A 17712-nucleotide genomic window follows, 5' to 3' on the forward strand; every position below is an offset into this window, starting at 1 on the left:
TAGACCCCAGCTTTGCTTTGTTACACTGTTGTGCAAGCGTATAAGGCTGTGCAGGAGTTCTACCTTGCAGCAAAAATACCTGTCTGTTTTAGGTGAATGCTTGTCAAAGCCTCCCTCCCATTCTTTGTGTGAATCAGAAACAAAAACATCTTTTGAAGGATGTGATAATTGGAATTAGTGTGTGCGCATGTGACTCTGACTTCCCACTAAGCATTGCGTATACAATTTTAGGTGTGTCCTCACGAGCCAAAGAAGAACGTGACAATAACATATCTTCTTACGGTCATTCACCCACTGGCATGCCTGTGCATTAGTGTTGTTATAATTCCTGTGTTGTGGATGACCAACAGTCTTGTGCTCTCTCATCTTTTTCCCACAGCAACAACATTCTTCAATCTTATCAACCTTCAGTACAGCACTATCTCAGAGTTCTGCACTGGGGAGATCTGTCAAGCCATGACGGCCTGCAACACGTAAGTTATCGCCCACACTTCTGGTTTATTCATCACTCACCTGGAGAGCCCTTATTGGTTTATTCATCAGAAATCTGGTGTCCTATTGGATAATTCATTAAGCAACGTTTCTCTGGTCAGCAAGGGCGAACTCACAACCCCGAGGAGGTGCTCGGTCTTCTAACTACCCACACAGTATAGAAATGTGCGTATTTTAAAGCTTTCAAGGAGATCTGTTCAGCTCATCTGAAGCTTCATATTATTTTGTGAATTTATTAGCATGATTGGCAGTTCAAAAATGATCCTTATTTTACACTAGTCCTTCATCCAGGTTCTCAGGTCTGGGAAGGGGGCCTTTAAGGCCACTCACCTATTAAGTCAACTTTTTTCTGATTGGCTGCCCCTCACAAACAGAAGGTTAGGGCTGCTGTGCTTTGATGTGCTTAGATGTTGCACCCAAGGCATGGCCTTTTTAAGCACTAGTTTTCCTCTTTTCATTATTATCACTGGCTTGCACAGACGAAAACCTGATGTAGTCTGGCAAATGTAGAGTCCACATGCTAATAACTGTAGCCTGGGCCAGGTTCAACTTCAATGCCTTGCAGTCCAGCCTGTGATTTTTGCTGCTGTCTGAACCCTGCTAATATCATTACACTCACATCACACACACACACATTTCCTTGATTCTCTGATCAAAGTGTCACCAGGATGTCTGCCTTTAATCTCTTGCCATTTGTTAGCAATCGGTTCCAGTCCAGGGGCTGAAATGTGTATCGCTCTGAAGTCACCACACAGGATATTTTTTGAAACTTGTCACGTTTTTACACCCATACCTTTTGTACTAAACTGGTTTATCACTACTATGTGCAGTAAATTAGGCATATTTTACATTAGTTTGTTTAGGATAATCCTGACAGAGGTGTATCCATCTCATGTTAACACAAGGGGATTATGACTAACTCTTAAGTATTTATTGAACTTGCTTCCCCTGTTGAGGTTTGGTGCAGTCTTTTTATGAGGCCTTGACTCTTAAAAAGAGGCCTTCTTTTCCCCTGTGTCTGCTGAAGGCTCGAAAAACTAGATTAGCCACACTTTGAAAAACCGCAAAAATCACTAAACACCTCTTAACACATTGTAAGTAATGCAATCACTCAAGCCGAATTCTGAGAGATCGACAAACAACCTGGTGTTTGACAGTAATCACGAGTTCAGCTGTCAGACAATGAAGTTTTCCACTGTTGTCACCTTGAGCTACTGCTTCTAACCCACACCCTGACAAATAAGACAAACATGCTTCACCTGCGGTATTTGAACGGAGGAGGCGTTGGAGCAGATTAACAGGTTTTTGTTTGTGAGTTAATGTCTTGAATATTAAAGACGCAGAGTTGGAGTGAAAATGAAAATAGTCTGAACTCCAAATGTAAGCCCAGCATTTAGGATTGTACCTTTTTCTGCTGCCTGGTACCCAGCACCCCGCCTTTTCCTGCCTATGCAGGACCTGGCACGCGCCGCCCTCTGTGGTTAAAACTGACTGAGGCCCAGTCACAGCAGCAGCGTCAGTGCCCCTGCCCAAGGGCAGAGCTGAGCACTATTTTTGGAAGAAAATGTTTCCATGAGCTCTGAAGGCACCAGAACCATTTGGTAACTATTTAGACCCATTTTGTGTAGGTGGGTGGATAGAAGTGCTCACTGTGTTCACTATACATTGAGTTCTTATAGATGTTTCCAGTTTAGATTCTGTTTCTGAAAATACACCCACTTCTTCAGCATTGTTATAAAAACGTACGTCATTAGGAAAGAATAAAAAAACATTATCCAGTCACTTAGCTCGAAGCTAAACATTCACTGCACAGTCAGTTTTTGTGTAAGTCAGTATTTAAAAACAAAATAAAGTGAGGAAGGAAATTAAGAAATACAATTGAATCAAAACTTGCAGTAGACAGAAAGTTGAAAGGGGCATAAAGCCATGTTTTATAAAGTATCCTCAATTAGATTTACTTAATTTAATCTTGTTTTGTGATCAGATTTCTTCTTACATCTCTACAGGCGCTCGTTGTACACACTCGAACAATTTTAGCGATTTGATTTTTTTTTTTAATAACTTCTTTTTCTTCTTGACTATAAACCGAGGACACTATAAAAGAGACAAACTAAAGGTTAAGCAAAAGCATATTAAATTTGAAAAGCTGTCTGTGCCCCGTTCATGAGGTTTGACTAAGTCACTGTGTTATCTTTACCATGTCTGCTTGTCTCTGTGTATTTAGCAGCACAGGTATATTTGTAGTTTAGCCTGTCTCCCACATGCACACAGTATTAGACTGTCTGTCTGTTAGTGTATTGTAAGTGTCATGTCCTGCTGTTGTGGTCAGTAGTTGCCTCCTGGAGGATCAGCTATGTGGACACTTTACATTCCTCAGGTTTTGTTATGTCTGCCCCGCTGCCTCCCACAGCCGCACTGCAGACCGCTACACCTGCACTCACATTTTATCTGCTTATTCACTGGCCTTTCCAACTCAGAGATCATCTCTGGTTCCTGTGGTTATTTTGCCATTTCTGTCTCAACATCTCATCTCCTGACAGCCCTCGAAAAGCCTCCCGTGGCTCATTCATCTATCTCTAAGGTGCCTGCTGACCTCCCGTTTGACCTTTTGTTAACCATGTTTCCAAGCCAGCCGCTTACAATTCAGTTATCTGGGTCAGCCCCCACGGAAATGTTTGCCCAGCAGCAGGACTGACGGGGGATCAGTGTCAGCAAGAGGCAATGTGGCCCGATCAGGAAATTAAAACTCAGAGTCACAGGATCCGCTGTAGCCAAAAAATGTAAACATAATATCTGGGTTGTGCATAAGATTGACGTATCACTTTCAGTCATACAGTGATACTCTGATTAGAGGGCTGGGTTTTTCCTCGATGAGGAAACCAAGCAGGTGATTTTTCATGAGCTAATTGTCACTTGTTTTATTTTATCTTCCTGCTTGCTCGTTTCTGTTCTACCGCATTCAATTCAAAATCCTGCTGCTTACCTTCCGAATTATTAACAATATAGCGCCAAGCTACCTCATTGAGCTACTTAGATCATACACCCCTACTAGAGCATTAAGATCATCTTCCCAGTCACTCTTGGTACTGCCGAGATCTCGGCTGAAGACTAGAGGTGACCGCGCGTTTGCCTTGGCTGCACCCGATTTATGGAATAACCTCCCCATCGCTATACGCGGTTAAAAACCCACTTATTTAGCCTCGCCTTTTCTACCAGTTAACGCTTGCTTGATAGTTAGCTTAACGCTTATTCTTATCTTTGGCTTATTCTTAATTACTTTTAATTCATTTTTAATTTTTTCTGACTGTTTGATCCTCTACACTTAGCCTTCTTTTATGCTTTTATATGCAATTCTTTTGCCTTCGTGTGTTTTAATGCCATTCAACCTGCTAGCACGTTTTGGTACCTTGCCATAGCCCTCATCCTTCCCTGTTACTTCATCTTACCCTCTTGCATGTTAAGCACTTTGGTACACCACTGGTTTTTAAATGTGCTATATAAATAAGGTTTGTTGTTGTTGTTGTTGTTGTTGTTGTTGTTCTAGCAAACACTTTTGTCTGAGCTAATGCTGCTGCTGCTACATGAGCCACACACATTCTTTCAGCAGCATTCATTATGATTATTAAAGCTCTGATCACTGCTGTGTAATCACATCCTGTTCTCCATTCATGTCTTAATGTTGTTGTAATAACAGGGATTGTGACATTTCCTCTGTGTTACTCTCTTTCTAGAATATACTACTGGTATGACGAGAAGGGGAAGAAGACGAAGTGCACTGCTCCACAATATGTAGACTTTGTAATGAGTCTTTGTCAGAAACTGGTCACAGATGAGGAAATCTTTCCTACAAAATATGGTGAGTGCGGGCCAGAGCAGCTCTGAAGTGTTAAAGCACTTTACTTCCCCCTGCTGGTGCAGATGTGGAAGTGTAGGGTACCATAAATCAGCAGCAGTCCATTGAGCAACGGCAGGAAGAAATTGTAGATTGCAATCAAAAGGCTTTGCAAACAATGAATATTATCAGCACTTTTTAAATAACTCACACTAAATGCAAACCTACAGCAGTGCTGCATCTTTAGTTTTACATTCACACCAAGTTATAATATTTTATTCAGGGACTGGCAACATGAGCCAGTTCATAATACTGCCAAAAGCTCAGTCATTTAGTTATTATTGTTTTTGTCTTTTTCTCGCTTCAGGCAAAGAGTTCCCCAACTCCTTTGAGTCCTTGGTAAAGAAGATCTGCCGGTACCTGTTCCACGTGCTGGCTCACCTCTACTGGGCGCACTTTAAAGAGACGGTAGCTCTGGAACTGCAGGGCCACTTGAACACTCTGTATGCACATTTCATCGTTTTCGTAAGGGAATTCAACCTGGTCGACCCCAAGGAGACCTGTATCATGGACGACCTGTCCGAAATCCTCTGCACCCCTGCCCCGCTGCCAGCACTAACCCCGGCCCCCTCCGCCACAGCACCCTCCCCTTCTTCACAAAACCACGTGACGGAGAGATGAGCGGGGGGGGCGGTGGTGAAACGGCAGCCGCGGGGGTGTTAGAAGATCAGATGGAGAAGGACAGACAGCCAGGCCCTGGTGCAAGCAGGACTTAAGAGACCTTCCACTACCCTTATATTTCGCTACAACTCCAACCAACCAGCCGGAAGGAAAAGGGGCGAGGGGGGATTTTTCAAGGGGGAGGGTTGGGGGTGGTGGGTAGGGGAGGAGTTTGTCACGCCAGCAGGAATTGGCGTGAGCGTTCCTCCAAGGGACAAATTCCTCCCACCTTCTCTGCAATTTAAACTAGGAACAAAAAGTATGTGTTTTATTTTTTTGTTTGTTTTTATTTTCTTTTATTTTTTGTTGACTTTTTATTTTTGGTTTGAGAGGGAGGTGCAGTGTGTTTGTCAGCACTTCACCTCCCTCTATCCTCTGCCTAACATACAGTACAGGAAGGGGGGCTCTGCTTTGCTTCGACCTACTATTGTACAGTGTTGTTGATGTGTGGAGAAGAGGCGTCTCTGCTGACTTGTGGGCTTGTCCTTCCCCCCTTCGACAGTGGGAGGCGGCCGACAGGCGCACGGCCACTACCCTGGCCAGTAGGGAGCCATGTTACTGCCTGACAGGGGCGATACTAGCCAATCACTGTTTTGGGTTGTTTATGTGGGGGATGATTAAAGCGCTTCCTACTCAGGACCTGAGAGAATACGTCACTGCTGCCAGAGAGACTCTACTCATTTTCATTCTCTATCCCTTGTTCACCAGACTGCTCAGACAGATGTCGATTGTGTTTAACTACAATATAGTCAAATAATCACCAGGGGAACCCCTTAACAAAAATATCCCAGAGCTTACCTTTAGAGGGCAGCAAAGATGTGGAAGATGCCACAGAAACAGGGTGACGGAGAAGAGAATATAAAGATTGTATGAGAGATATTTAATCCTATCAGAGAATCGAGACTTTGAGACAGATTGGTGCCTGCATAAGGTGAATCAGAGCTGTTTGCTGGTGTCTCACACAGCAGCAGCCCCTTAACCCACCAACACCATCTCCACCCACTCACTCCAGCAGCACAGAAGGACAAAGACATGAGGTAATGTCTGCAGGCGCAGAGAGGGGGAGAGAGGGATGGAGTGAGAGGTGAGGGCAATGGTGTGACGCTGCTCTGCTGTTTAAACCAGTAATTCCAGTGCAAAATAAAAATCTATTTTATTTTTACCAGTCCCTTTAAATTTGCTTTTTTATATATATATCAGAGGAAAAATTACTTTGGAAATGATAACAGTATCATTACACATGTATAGAAAATGCACAGTCTGCTTGGACTTTACTGTACAAAGAATCACAAGCGGGTTCTGTCAGAAATAGCCTCTGTATGGAGGAGGATTCAATTTATAATTCTCCTTTTTTATTTATTTTAACTTTTTTTGCAGGGTTCCTCAGTTCTGGCTCTTGTTTTTATGTATTTTAATTATTAACTAAGTTAAAAGCAATTTAATATTTTAAGCTCTGCGGATTATAATCTAATAAAAGAGAGAAATGCCAGCTGTCTCTGTGTCTTTTGTTTGTTTTTGTTTTTTGTGGGAATTGAAGAAGCAGCCTGATGTGAGTATTTTAATGGGAACTCCACCAACTTCACACTGGAATTTCTGTTTCCACCTCACTCCTAAGATAAAATACTACTCAGCATGTGTTGACCCTTTTGTAATGGTGATCAAAGGTTCTTTAGTATGACCAGAAGCTTGTTAGAATGAATGGAAGATGGGAGGCAGGCAAAAGATATCTTTTTTTTGGAGAGTGAAGAACTCAGTTTTCTTCTGTTTGACCTCTGTGGAGACCTCGAGGGCAGTCTGGCTGCCTGTCTGTTTAGGGAGAAAATGCCAAAACCTTTGGTTGCTTATCTGGAGAGACTTTGTGGAAGGATACATGTGAAACTTGAAAAGAGCTAACTGGAGGGAAGTCATACTTGAGTATAGCACAATCTCATCCACGATGCTTCTGTAATAAATATATTTTATACTTTACATTTCGCCTTTTTTCTGCAAGTGGAAAATGCGATCTCATAAAATGTAAATGATTCTTTTGACTGTACTGTGGGAACTGTAAGGTTAGTTTGATCCAGCCTGTAGAGTTGGGTTTGGGTATGACTGCTTCTTCAGCCCTGATCTTTGACTGTTTGTATTTTAATCTTTGTCAGAGTAGCTGGCAGCTATGTAGCCATCGACAAGAGTAATGAGAAACTGTAGTGCAGATTTTTTTTTTTTTTTTTTTTTAGTGCTACAGCCTACTGTGCTATATCTTATGCTGTGTAAAATCAGGGGATATACTAATGAGTTCTTCCGCATGTTGAGAACGCCTTGCTTAATTGTGGGAGTGCCTCATTGTTCTAATTTCATTTCCGTCTTGTGACCCATTCACAACACCATTTCTAGCAGCGTTCTTTTATTTATTTAGGACACATGCAGTCACTTTTTTCTTTAAATAAAAGGCAAGCTGATACAACAGTCACTTCTAATCATCAGTGCATTCTATCTCATTTTCACGCTGACCCTGAGTATAAAAGCATGTTGTGCGCACGGGCTGCATACGGCTGCAGAGAATATGCTGATTGTTGATTACAGGTAATCCCTGTCTTATGTTATAAAATAAATATGATTATCTGAATCTATAACCACCAATCTTAGACTGTTAACACTCATACAAAATGCTCGCAGACATGATTTTCACACTCTTAATCGTGAGCTTTCATGGTCTCCAGCCTGGACCTTCGAGCCACCGCAGAGCCCCGACGTCTTCTTACTGACGCCCGCAAGGTGACGCCCTCGGTCAGTTTAAACCGAGCGATGCCACCTGCCTCATCCAGTTTCTTAGCGCTGCAGCAAGGCGTTGGGACCTTCACAGTGTTGCCAAACTTGGAGTAGTCCACTGCGTACATGCCGTCCTCTTCGGACACTGTAGGCACAAAGCGCTGTCCCCACAGGATCTCCTCAGACACGTAGGACGTCCTGGCCTGGGTGGTGATACCGGTGGTCTCCACCACCCCCTCCAACACAACGATCACCTCTATGTCTTGGTGTAACAGATCAGAGGCTGAAAGCTCGTAAAGGGGGCTGTGCTTGTCAATTATGTGACAGATGATGAGGGGAGATACCAGGAAGATGCCATTGGTACCCACTGGGTTATCCATGTGTATGTCGAGTTGGTCTAGTGGCACCACCTCACCCTCCTCCGTGGTGGTTCTCTTGACAACCTGCATTCGCACGGTGGCGCTGATGATCATGCTTTTCCTCAGATCCCCGATGCGAACCATAAAGCAGAGCTTGTTGTTTCGGACGGAGATAACAGCGTGTTTGCTGAAAATGAGCGTCTCCGCGCGCCTGTTGGCCTGAGCGGTTTTCATGAAGATGCAGCCAAGCATGATGGCGTTGATTACCAACCCGACGATGTTTTGCACGATCAGAATGATGATAGCGGAGACGCATTCCTCCGTGATCATCCGGCCCCCGAAGCCGATGGTCACTTGGACCTCTATAGAGAACAGAAACGCGGAGGAGAAGGAGTGAATATCCGTTACGCACGGGATAAAGTCGTCTCCGCTCTGGTCCAAGTCGCCGTGCGCAAACGCAACGAGCCACCAGATCATTCCAAAAAGGAGCCAGCTGCACAGAAACGACATGGTGAAAATGATGAGCGTGTGAAGCCATTTTAAATCCACGAGCGTGGTAAACACATCCTGCAAGAATCGGCCCTGTTCTCGGATGTTGGTATGCGCCACATTGCATGTGCCGTTCTTGGAGACGAACCGAGCCTTGCCCGCTTTCGCCTTGAACTTGGGCTGCAGAACATCCTCGGCCAAACGTGTAAGCAAGTAATCTTCAGGAATGAGTCCTTTCCTGGACAACATAGCGCTCCCATGCTACGTACCCACCGCCGTTTCGCTTTGAAGGTGCTGCCTGCTTGTGCTTGGATGAAAAAAAATGAATTCTCCTCTCTCCCGGTGACTTCTCTTACCAGCCGGTACTCACCGGTGCGGTGTCAGCTTTTCGGCAGCTGTCAGGTGCACGAAGGGAGAGCCTTGTAGTGCCCTGTTTTCTGGAGGTATGTGTGCTCCTCACGTTGCCTCCAGATCAGGCGCCTCGCAACCGCCAAATCCCATGAGAAGATTCTTCTAACAGCTCCGCAGCTGACGCCGTCACTCACGAAATGGAGCGACCATGCGTAGTTGTGGCACACCGCTTTGTTCCCATTGTGATCTCCATCTACCGCTGCGTTGGTATGCACTCACCGCGGCCCTGTGCGTAAAGGAAATCGAGTGAGATATAAAATGTTCCTTCTATCGCCGCGTAATGGGCCTCTGAGCTGAGTTTTATCACATTTGGAAGAGGAGGCAGGGTCATGAGGCGCAGTTGGCTCTTTGCTGATCTCGCTACTTCGCTATAGCTTGGTAACGTGAGAAGGAGAGGCAGTCCCTCCCTCCACTACCACCATTACCACCAGAGTGGTGCCCTTCCTTTCATTTTCAATGAGAATGCAGGAGAGACCATTACGCATTAAGAACTGTTCAGCCGTGTAGCTGCTATGCCACAGGCAGCTTATTATCCGATCATATAATGGTCAGAGTTTTTGTAACTTAAACAACATTAGGCACTAGCAGGCAGTGGGCTGGTCAACCACAGAAACCAGATCTTGTCTGTTTTGTTTTTCATCTCCGAGCCCATCCCAGCTTTATAAATTTCTATTGTCAGATTGTCAGTGTTCACTCCATTAAGTGCAGCCTCAATCCCACTAGAAGCACATGAAGAATGTTTATAGCATGCTTTGTTTCTGGCAGTGTGCATTTATTTGTCTGCTTAGCTCCAGGTCATTTTAAACTTACAATCCCATGATGACTAATCAGTTTCAAACAGCAAGTTTAACAAATGCCCAAAACACACTTTTAGTCTCACTGCACAAATAACTCTGGACACACACTTTAAGGATAAGTTATGTTTTATTAACAAAGCATTAACATTCTTATGTACAAATATAATACAACATGATTAAAAAATAAAAGGAATATATTCCATGGGATCAATTGCACTTTGAATGTCTTCCTTTAATGCTTCCACACTCTTCCTCCTCTTGTGCTACTTGTCCGCTTGCACAAAGGAGGCGAAGACACTGTCCTCCTTGTCCAGCAGAGCCTGCGGTCTGTCGTACTCAAGGATGATCCCCCGCTTCATCACGATCACCAGGTCGGCATTGAGAATGGTGTGGACGCGATGCTGCGCGACAGAGCAGAAGAAAGTAATTACTGCAGTGAGCAGTCCAGCCAATGCTAGATCACTCGGACGGTTTAGAAACAAAGCTGCGATAGAAAAAGCTGTATGCGCATCTTTATATTGGCTGGTAAATTAAGTGTGTGGTTGCATCCACTGTAAATACCAGAGTTCATCAGGTTTCTGGCTGTTTGGCTTTTGTTCTTAAATATTTCATGAGAAATATTAAAAGTGAGCACCACACATTTTATCATACTTTTTTTTTTTTTTACCTCTGTTATTTCTCTATAATGTAATTGCAATAACAAAGAATAAGACCAGAAACATGCCTTGATTTCCTCTTTCAATAACTAGCACTGTATTTGTAGCTTTTCAAGGTTAAAATGCCGGCAAAGCTATTGTTTAAAGCGTCAGCAGTGCAGTGCAAAGGTCAGCAGTCCTTGTGATAATGCCGAAGCTGTATGCATTACTTTAAATGCCAAGGGGGATATACTCACTGCTATGATAACTACTGTTCGATCAGCAAAAGCAGTCATCACCACTTTCTGCAGGATGTTCTCCTGTGGAGATGGAGGCAGGGAGGTTCGTTTAAGCAAACATGCTTTTATCTTCACTGGGATTCAGAGTTTGTGTAAAAACAAAAGGTGCTTTCGATAGTTAACATCATCATTCATGTTGTTTAAAAAAAAAAATCACATTTTCACCCTTATTGTTCAAACCATCATCTCTTGTTCATTGTCTCGTCCCTTCTTACAGGCTCAATCGTGTTTCCTTGAGGGCAGTGCTGCTGCCTTATTGTAAGCTGGAACTGGCGCTCTTTGTGGCCAATCGTATAAAAGAGAGGCTTTTAAGTACGGAGCAACCATTTCCTGAAATTCCCCTCAGGCTCTCGGTGTGCTCAGTATTTTCCTTCTATTTCAGATTTTCTCTTGGCACTTCATGCATGTTTTCTCCTACACTTTTTCTCCCTGCATGCAAAAAGCATCAGTTAAAGGTTTACTCATGTACACTACATGTTACACATGTAGTGTAAAGCGCTTTGGGGTCCTTAGGGACTAAGTAAAGCTCTATACAAATACAGGTCATTTACCATTTACTCCCAAAACTGCTGAGATTTTTTTCTCGTTCTGTACCTCTTGTAATATTGCTCTACAAAAGAACAAAGTGTTAATCTTTTACCTTTGCACATGTATTCACAAATCATTCAGTCTGTCCTTCACCTCCCCTTTCTCTGATTTTCTCATTTCTTTTCTCTCTCTTCACACTTGCTCTCCACTCTCTGCCTTAAAGATGCTCTTTGTTTAATTACACACTCACCGTTGCCATGTCTATGGATGCTGTGGCTTCGTCCATGATAAGGATACTGCTTTTCCTGACGAAGGCTCTGGCCAGACAGAACAGCTGTCTCTGACCCTGACTGAAGTTTTCTCCTCCTTCTGTCACTATGGCATCTGAAAACACAAACATACACTTCAATATGTTTCAATCATTTCCAGAATTTAGAAGCAATTTTTATTGTTGTTTTTTGCGACACATGACACTACAGAGGAACTACGTAGTTCAGTTATTTTCTTAAGTAAGAGTGTAAAGAGTAAGAGGGTAAAGTTAATTAGCCTTTAGGTTTTGGATTGCAGATCAATAGGATATTGATTTCCCATTTTCTCCTCAGTGTTATAAATGATGAAGGTTAAGTCACAAAAATGCTTGAAGAACCAAAGAGCTCTCTAGTGATTTAACCTAACACAGAATAAAAAAATCTATCATTAGGTAAATAATTAATGAATTAATTCGCTGAATGTTGAGATTTTCTTTTTGTTTGTAACGTCATGTAAGTTTGACATTTATATACAGAAAGAAGAAACAACGAGAGGATCCGGTGCTCGGTTTATTCAACAGTAGGATGCGTGTCACTCTTCAAACACAGGCTTCCAACAGGAATCAAACTAGTTACAAGGTGAATGTAAAGGGTTAGAAATAATGGGAGGGGTGAGCTGCATTATGCAGTGAAGTCACACTGAGAGGCATTGTTTGGTGTTTTGCATTAAATATGATTAATAAGGTTATTTTTTAATTCCTCAAACTGTACAGTTGCCATTATGAACATATAATAAAGGCGGTAACAAGGACTCAGGTTGGTTCACCACACAGCATAAATCTATTGCACACTGTATTGTTGCTTAAACCAAATCAAAGGACGAACTTAATTAGCCATCAGCTCCAGCCTCAGGGATCAATATCTTACTGAACATCTGGTTCCAGCAGACATAAACTAAAGCTGCAAGCAGCTTAGCTTGAACCAGTCACATCCTGACACACACACATTCGTCAGTGTCACACAAGACTAAAATTGATCATGTGAGATGAGCAGCAGGCTTATTTCACAAGAGAAGCGTTTCTTTTGTTGTTGTTGTGATGAATTCCAGAGGACGGCAGAGACGTAAGGAATCGAGTGATAAACTGGAAGTGCTCACGCGCCAGTGTTAATGTCCACACAAAGACGGCCCCGTGCAACATCATCGCTTCAAGCATTCATCATTTATGCACGTTGGATTTTCTGACTAGACTTTCAGATAATATTTGATCTGGCCGCGAGTCGTCCTGCTGGCGGCAACTGTCTAGTGTCCTGTGTCAAAACCACGAGCAGAAGACTGTGCAGGACGGAGCAGCAGCACATAAAACAGCCACTGCAGCGAGTTAAAAATGAATGCTCATGTCATCTGATACAGCGGCTCGATCTTTGTATGGGGACACTCGAGCAGCTGGTAGATGTGACGCTGACATGTAACTTCTGAGAAAGAATTAATTTTTCTGTTTAATGTTCAGATCCGGGTGAGCACACTTTACTCTCTGTGTGTCTTTTAAAATAAACAGTTTGCAAATGCGATAAAGTTGACACACACATATGAACAAACACAGATGTCTCACCCAAGCCTCCTGGAAGTGATTTAACAACAAGTTTCAGCTGAGCTATCTCCAGCGCTTCCCACAGCATCTCATCAGTTGCTTTCATCTCTGGGTCCAGGTTGAACCTACAAACCCGCAAAAACAAGCTACATTTAGTACTACATTTAGTGCTGCAACTTTCAGTTACTTCATGATTAAGGCATTTTTTTGAATGACAAATATTTGGATGATCTGTAAAGTGTCATAAAACAGTGAGAAATATCCTTCCTAATATCCCAAGTCACCAAAAATCCATGTTTGTATTTCACAAGACATAATAAATATTATATTTTGAGGGTCTGAAATCAGTATTTTTGCTTTAAAAAAGTCATTTTTATTCGTGGTCTGTACATTTAAGCTTTAATATAATCCTCACCTCCGAGCTGTCACTGGGGCCATTTTCATTATGATCTATGTGAAGCAGCGTCTCTGATGACTGTGTAATGAATATTCCAGTAAATGGACTAAAGCGTATGAGCTGGTCAACTCGAGCGACACACCCTTCTGTCATCACTAAACTGAGTCCATACATGTAAAGGGACAAACACTGAAATATGCTTTTACATCACTGGACAAAACTACAGTCTGAGACCATCGTGCAGCTTGTTTTTTCTCTGGGATGATGTTGCTTTTATGGTCGGTGCTGCTGGAGTCTAAAAATAAACCTCTTCACTGCAGTTTTCAGAGGACACAGCTCTTATCCACAATTAGCTCACCTCCTGTTTTGTGTCTTTGAAGACTCTCTACCCCCCCGTTTACTATAATGCAGAATCACTGATTCACTAGTCTTCTTTTTACAGAGAAGTGTACTGTACCGGATGGTGCCACTGAACAGGATAGGGTCTTGGAGGATGATGGACAGCCGAGATCTGAGAGTCTGCAGAGGCAGCTTGGAGATGTCGATGTTATCAATCACAATCCTTCCTGTGTGACAGAAGTTTCCAAAATACCCCGATTTCACCAATTAAGACACTTTTCCTCTTTTTTTCTACTATTTCAATTATTATTTTATCCCCTGTGGAGACACGAATCCCATTTGGATTATGTCAGGAAGGGCATCTGGTGTAAAAATCAAACATGCAGATCTACGTGTGAATAAGCAAACAGCCAAAAGTAGATGTATATTTTGTCCTGTTAACTTTTTTTGTGCTGGTGTGAAGCCGAAGTGATATTTTACCCTCAAACATGTCCACCATGCGGAAGAAGGCCAAGGAGAAAGAGGATTTACCGCTGCCGGTCCTGCCACAGATCCCCACCTGGGAAAAAAAGCAAAAACAGTCATCATAATTATCACCATTAATCTATCCATCCATTCTCTTAGCAGCTTACTGGTGTGGGAGGCATGTGGCTAGCTGTTAAGGCAGGATAAAGCAAGAGCAGGCTACTCCCTGAACATGTCAAAGTCCATTAAAAGGCTCACCAGTGCGCAGTAAACTAAAATGTGTATTTTCTGTATTATCTCTTTTCACAAGTAGAAGACTTAAATTGGTAAAATAAAAATAAAAATCACAAAAAATAAAGTACTGAGTGAATACATTAATATTTCATTAAATGCATCCAAAGTGGCATTAAAAATAAATGCAGACATTATTTCATTTATATTTAAATGTGATTTATTTATTTGACCTTGTATCATTTCTCCTGTTAATTAGCTTTCCGGTTTATTTAAATCTTAGTATGTATTTCTGCTGTGAGTCTGACGCTGATCAAAAACAGTCCATAACACAGTTTGAATGACAGCTTCCTTATCTGACGGGGCACACGTGCAAACACCAACAGTAAAATAATAACATAAAAAACAGAAATACAAAAGTTTGAGGGAAAATAACACCAGATTAAATGGAAATATGCAAAATCTGCGTCATTTAGCTGTTATGCAACTACATTGTGTTTAACACCAACCTGCCAGAGGGTCTGCAGATGGAAATTAGCCCAAGGCTATAATCTGGCATATTTACATTTGTTAAAATGTTCATTAATATGTATTGCCCCTCTTTCTAAAAAATAAATAAATAAATAAAATATGACCTATATTTGTTTTTTCTCCAAATAGTTTTCATTTAATCTGTTATGCTCCTCCACATTCAAACACAGGTTTCTGTCCTGTACCTTCTGACCAGGGCTGATATGTGCGTTGACATTTTTGAGCACAGGCTTCAGCGTGGCGTCATAACGAACGCTCAGATTCTGTATCTTGATCTCTCCCTGTCGAGGCCAGCCGTCAGGAACCTGAGACACAGCTGAGACACACAAGAAAAACATCACGACTTTCAATTTGATCTTTTTTCCATACGAGAAGCAAAAAACTTGAGTGAATCCACCTTACCAGCATATATTCTCCTTCAATTTGTGACCAAAATGTAAAACTTTCCCACATTTTATGGATAAGAAACAGACGCACTGCATACTGCACACGCACACACTTTTACATGGCGCATGCATGATCAATTATTAGGGGATATAAAAGACATTAGCAGAGTTTTCAAAAAGTGCGAGAGGGATAAAGATCCATTTCTCGTGAGCATTATGACAGCCTTCTTGAACTGACAGTGATGAATGTAGAGTTAATTTCAGGCTTCTTCACTCAAGAAGAAATCACAAACACTTTTCAGGTGGTAAGACGTTAGACATGATTTCTCTGAGCGCCTGCTGAATCAGTAAGAAAGTTCAATTTGAGGCGGCAGAGTGCACTCACTGAGCAGTCCCTCGTAATTCTCTGGTTCAGTTTTGAGCAGACCGTTAATCCTCTTGACTGAGCCAAGCTGTACTTCCATGTCTGCCAAGTTACGCACCATCCAGTTCATGTAGTTGGACACCTGATACAAGAAGGGAGGAGGGAGGAGATGAGCTGAGTAAATGTCACCACACAGACACGCAGTCCTTTCGGTGTGGACATTGTTGTTGTTTTCACCCAGATACAACTCGAATATCCTCAGTGTGTCTCGGCTTTTCGTGACTGTCACGATGAATTTTCTAGACCGGCTTTTTCAGAAACACAGAAATAAAACACTTGAAATAAAAACATTTTGTTCCCAATTTATCTGAAATTGCTGCATTTTTACAGCAAAAATATACCAAAAAAGAAACAAATTTACACAAAAATCAACCTTTTCTACCTTTTAGCATCCACAACCTTTATTGTGGCTAAGCTACAACAGAATGGCTGAAAAAGAAAATAATCAAGGTGTTGCAGTGACCCAGTCCAGTCCATGTGTCATAGAGAAACTTAAGAGAGCCGTGCATAAACGGGGAACTGAAGCAACATTGTAAAGAAGAGTGAGCCATGCGAGAGACTGATGAAGTCATACAGAAAAGATTAACCATGATGATTAATTATTATGGTGCAGTATGTCATGTGTTTTTGTTCATCTCAGGTTGTATGTACTCAATTTAAAACCTGGTAAGGATCAGATTTCTTTTCACTGATGTGTACAAACTTGAGAAAGGACACATTTTCTTTTTACCGTGACTGTAAAAGTTATTTTTTATCTGTCTGCACTAAAACATGTAAGAATCAGTAGAAACAAACGAAAGAAATTGTTACAAAAGACAATTTTCTCCATCCTTTTTTAAAATAAATTAACTACAAATGAAACACATTGGTCAAGTAATGAAAGTGTTCTTTATACTACTAGTGCTGCGGGAGGTTTTTGCAACATTGAGCTTAAACCTGTAAATACCTTAACAGCTAAACAGTTAAACACACACACACATACACACACACACTCTCACCATGAGTGCGTATGTCAGACCGAGCCCCACCAGCCCGGGGGACAGCTGGTTGTAGAGCGAATTGGTGATGGAGGCTACCGCCGCCACCAACACCACACAGGCTCCGATGTACTCCTGCAGAGACAGACGAAGTCAACATCGCAGCGAGAAGTTAACGCTTCACTTAATAACTGAAGAAGGTAAATAACGCTTAAAGAGATCCATTATTGTAGATTGGTTTATTGTTAGCAGACATGACAGTGGGGGCGTGTTCTTGTTTGCATTCATCAACATTTCAAAGGTTTCTGCTGCTGTGAAACACAAGGAGCCGAATGAACTGTGAGCAGCACGGTCAATACATAAAACATGACATGTAGACAGCATTTCAAGCTAATACGAGAATGAAAAATTCAGTGTTTTATAGACCCCAACAGAGGGAGCAGTTACCCAGCAACATCGACATAAATGTGAAGCAGATATCTGACAAACAGTGAAGCAGAACTGATGGGGATTTTAAAGAAGGGCGCAGCAGACGGATCATTACCATGCGGACCTCCAGCCAACGGTTGGCTGCTGTGAGGAAGAGAGAGGCGATGTTGTTGGCATCGGTGAACTGTAGTAACCTCTGTCTGAACCTGGGCTCATACCTGCCAACAGAAGGGGTTTAATTCATTCATTTGTTATTTCACTGTATCACAAACTGCGTTACATCTACATCTAAGAAGAGCACCGTATGCTATTTCTCATTGCTCTTTATCTTTTAGGAATATAATGACATTTTAGTGACAGAAATAAAACTAATGGCTTTGGCT

The 17712-nt window shown here is 42.2% G+C and overlaps 3 protein-coding genes across 10 annotated transcripts in view; 1 reads left to right on the forward strand and 2 right to left on the reverse strand.

Annotated features, from left to right (window-relative positions):
- mob2a (MOB kinase activator 2a) overlaps positions 1 to 6533 on the forward strand; it is a 54610-nt gene extending 48077 nt beyond the window's left edge. For all 5 annotated transcript variants that reach the window (XM_005947393.3, XM_005947391.3, XM_005947390.3 and 2 more), the window contains exons 3-5: positions 380 to 473; positions 4224 to 4348; positions 4692 to 6533. In XM_005947393.3, the coding sequence (XP_005947455.1) occupies positions 380 to 473; positions 4224 to 4348; positions 4692 to 5005 (533 nt within the window). In that variant the 3' untranslated portion in view covers positions 5006 to 6533. The remainder of the gene's footprint in view (positions 1 to 379; positions 474 to 4223; positions 4349 to 4691) is intronic.
- On the reverse strand, positions 5739 to 8892 carry kcnj11 (potassium inwardly rectifying channel subfamily J member 11). Its single transcript, XM_005947388.3, has one exon. It carries the CDS (start codon positions 8890 to 8892, stop codon positions 7720 to 7722), a length of 1173 nt encoding a protein of 390 aa, XP_005947450.1. The 3' UTR covers positions 5739 to 7719.
- Positions 8893 to 10114: 1222 nt separating this feature from the next.
- Positions 10115 to 17712, reverse strand: part of abcc8 (ATP-binding cassette, sub-family C (CFTR/MRP), member 8) — a 55808-nt gene continuing 48210 nt past the window's right edge. For all 4 annotated transcript variants that reach the window (XM_014329247.2, XM_005947405.3, XM_005947403.3 and 1 more), the window contains 10 exons: positions 17445 to 17547; positions 16922 to 17035; positions 15885 to 16005; positions 15299 to 15429; positions 14367 to 14445; positions 14005 to 14113; positions 13172 to 13275; positions 11564 to 11697; positions 10744 to 10806; positions 10115 to 10252 (listed from right to left, as the gene is read on the reverse strand). In XM_014329247.2, coding sequence (XP_014184733.1) covers positions 10115 to 10252; positions 10744 to 10806; positions 11564 to 11697; positions 13172 to 13275; positions 14005 to 14113; positions 14367 to 14445; positions 15299 to 15429; positions 15885 to 16005; positions 16922 to 17035; positions 17445 to 17547 — 1096 coding nt within the window. The remainder of the gene's footprint in view (positions 10253 to 10743; positions 10807 to 11563; positions 11698 to 13171; positions 13276 to 14004; positions 14114 to 14366; positions 14446 to 15298; positions 15430 to 15884; positions 16006 to 16921; positions 17036 to 17444; positions 17548 to 17712) is intronic.

Source organism: Haplochromis burtoni, unplaced genomic scaffold (assembly GCF_018398535.1).
Source record: "Haplochromis burtoni strain Fernald_Lab_line unplaced genomic scaffold, NCSU_Asbu1 Contig_526, whole genome shotgun sequence".
NCBI lineage: Eukaryota > Metazoa > Chordata > Actinopteri > Cichliformes > Cichlidae > Haplochromis > Haplochromis burtoni.

Coding starts and splice junctions, on each gene's coding strand:
- kcnj11 (XM_005947388.3), bottom strand. CDS start 8,892: ATGTTGTCCAGGAAAGGACTCATTCCTGAAGATTACTTGCTTACACGT.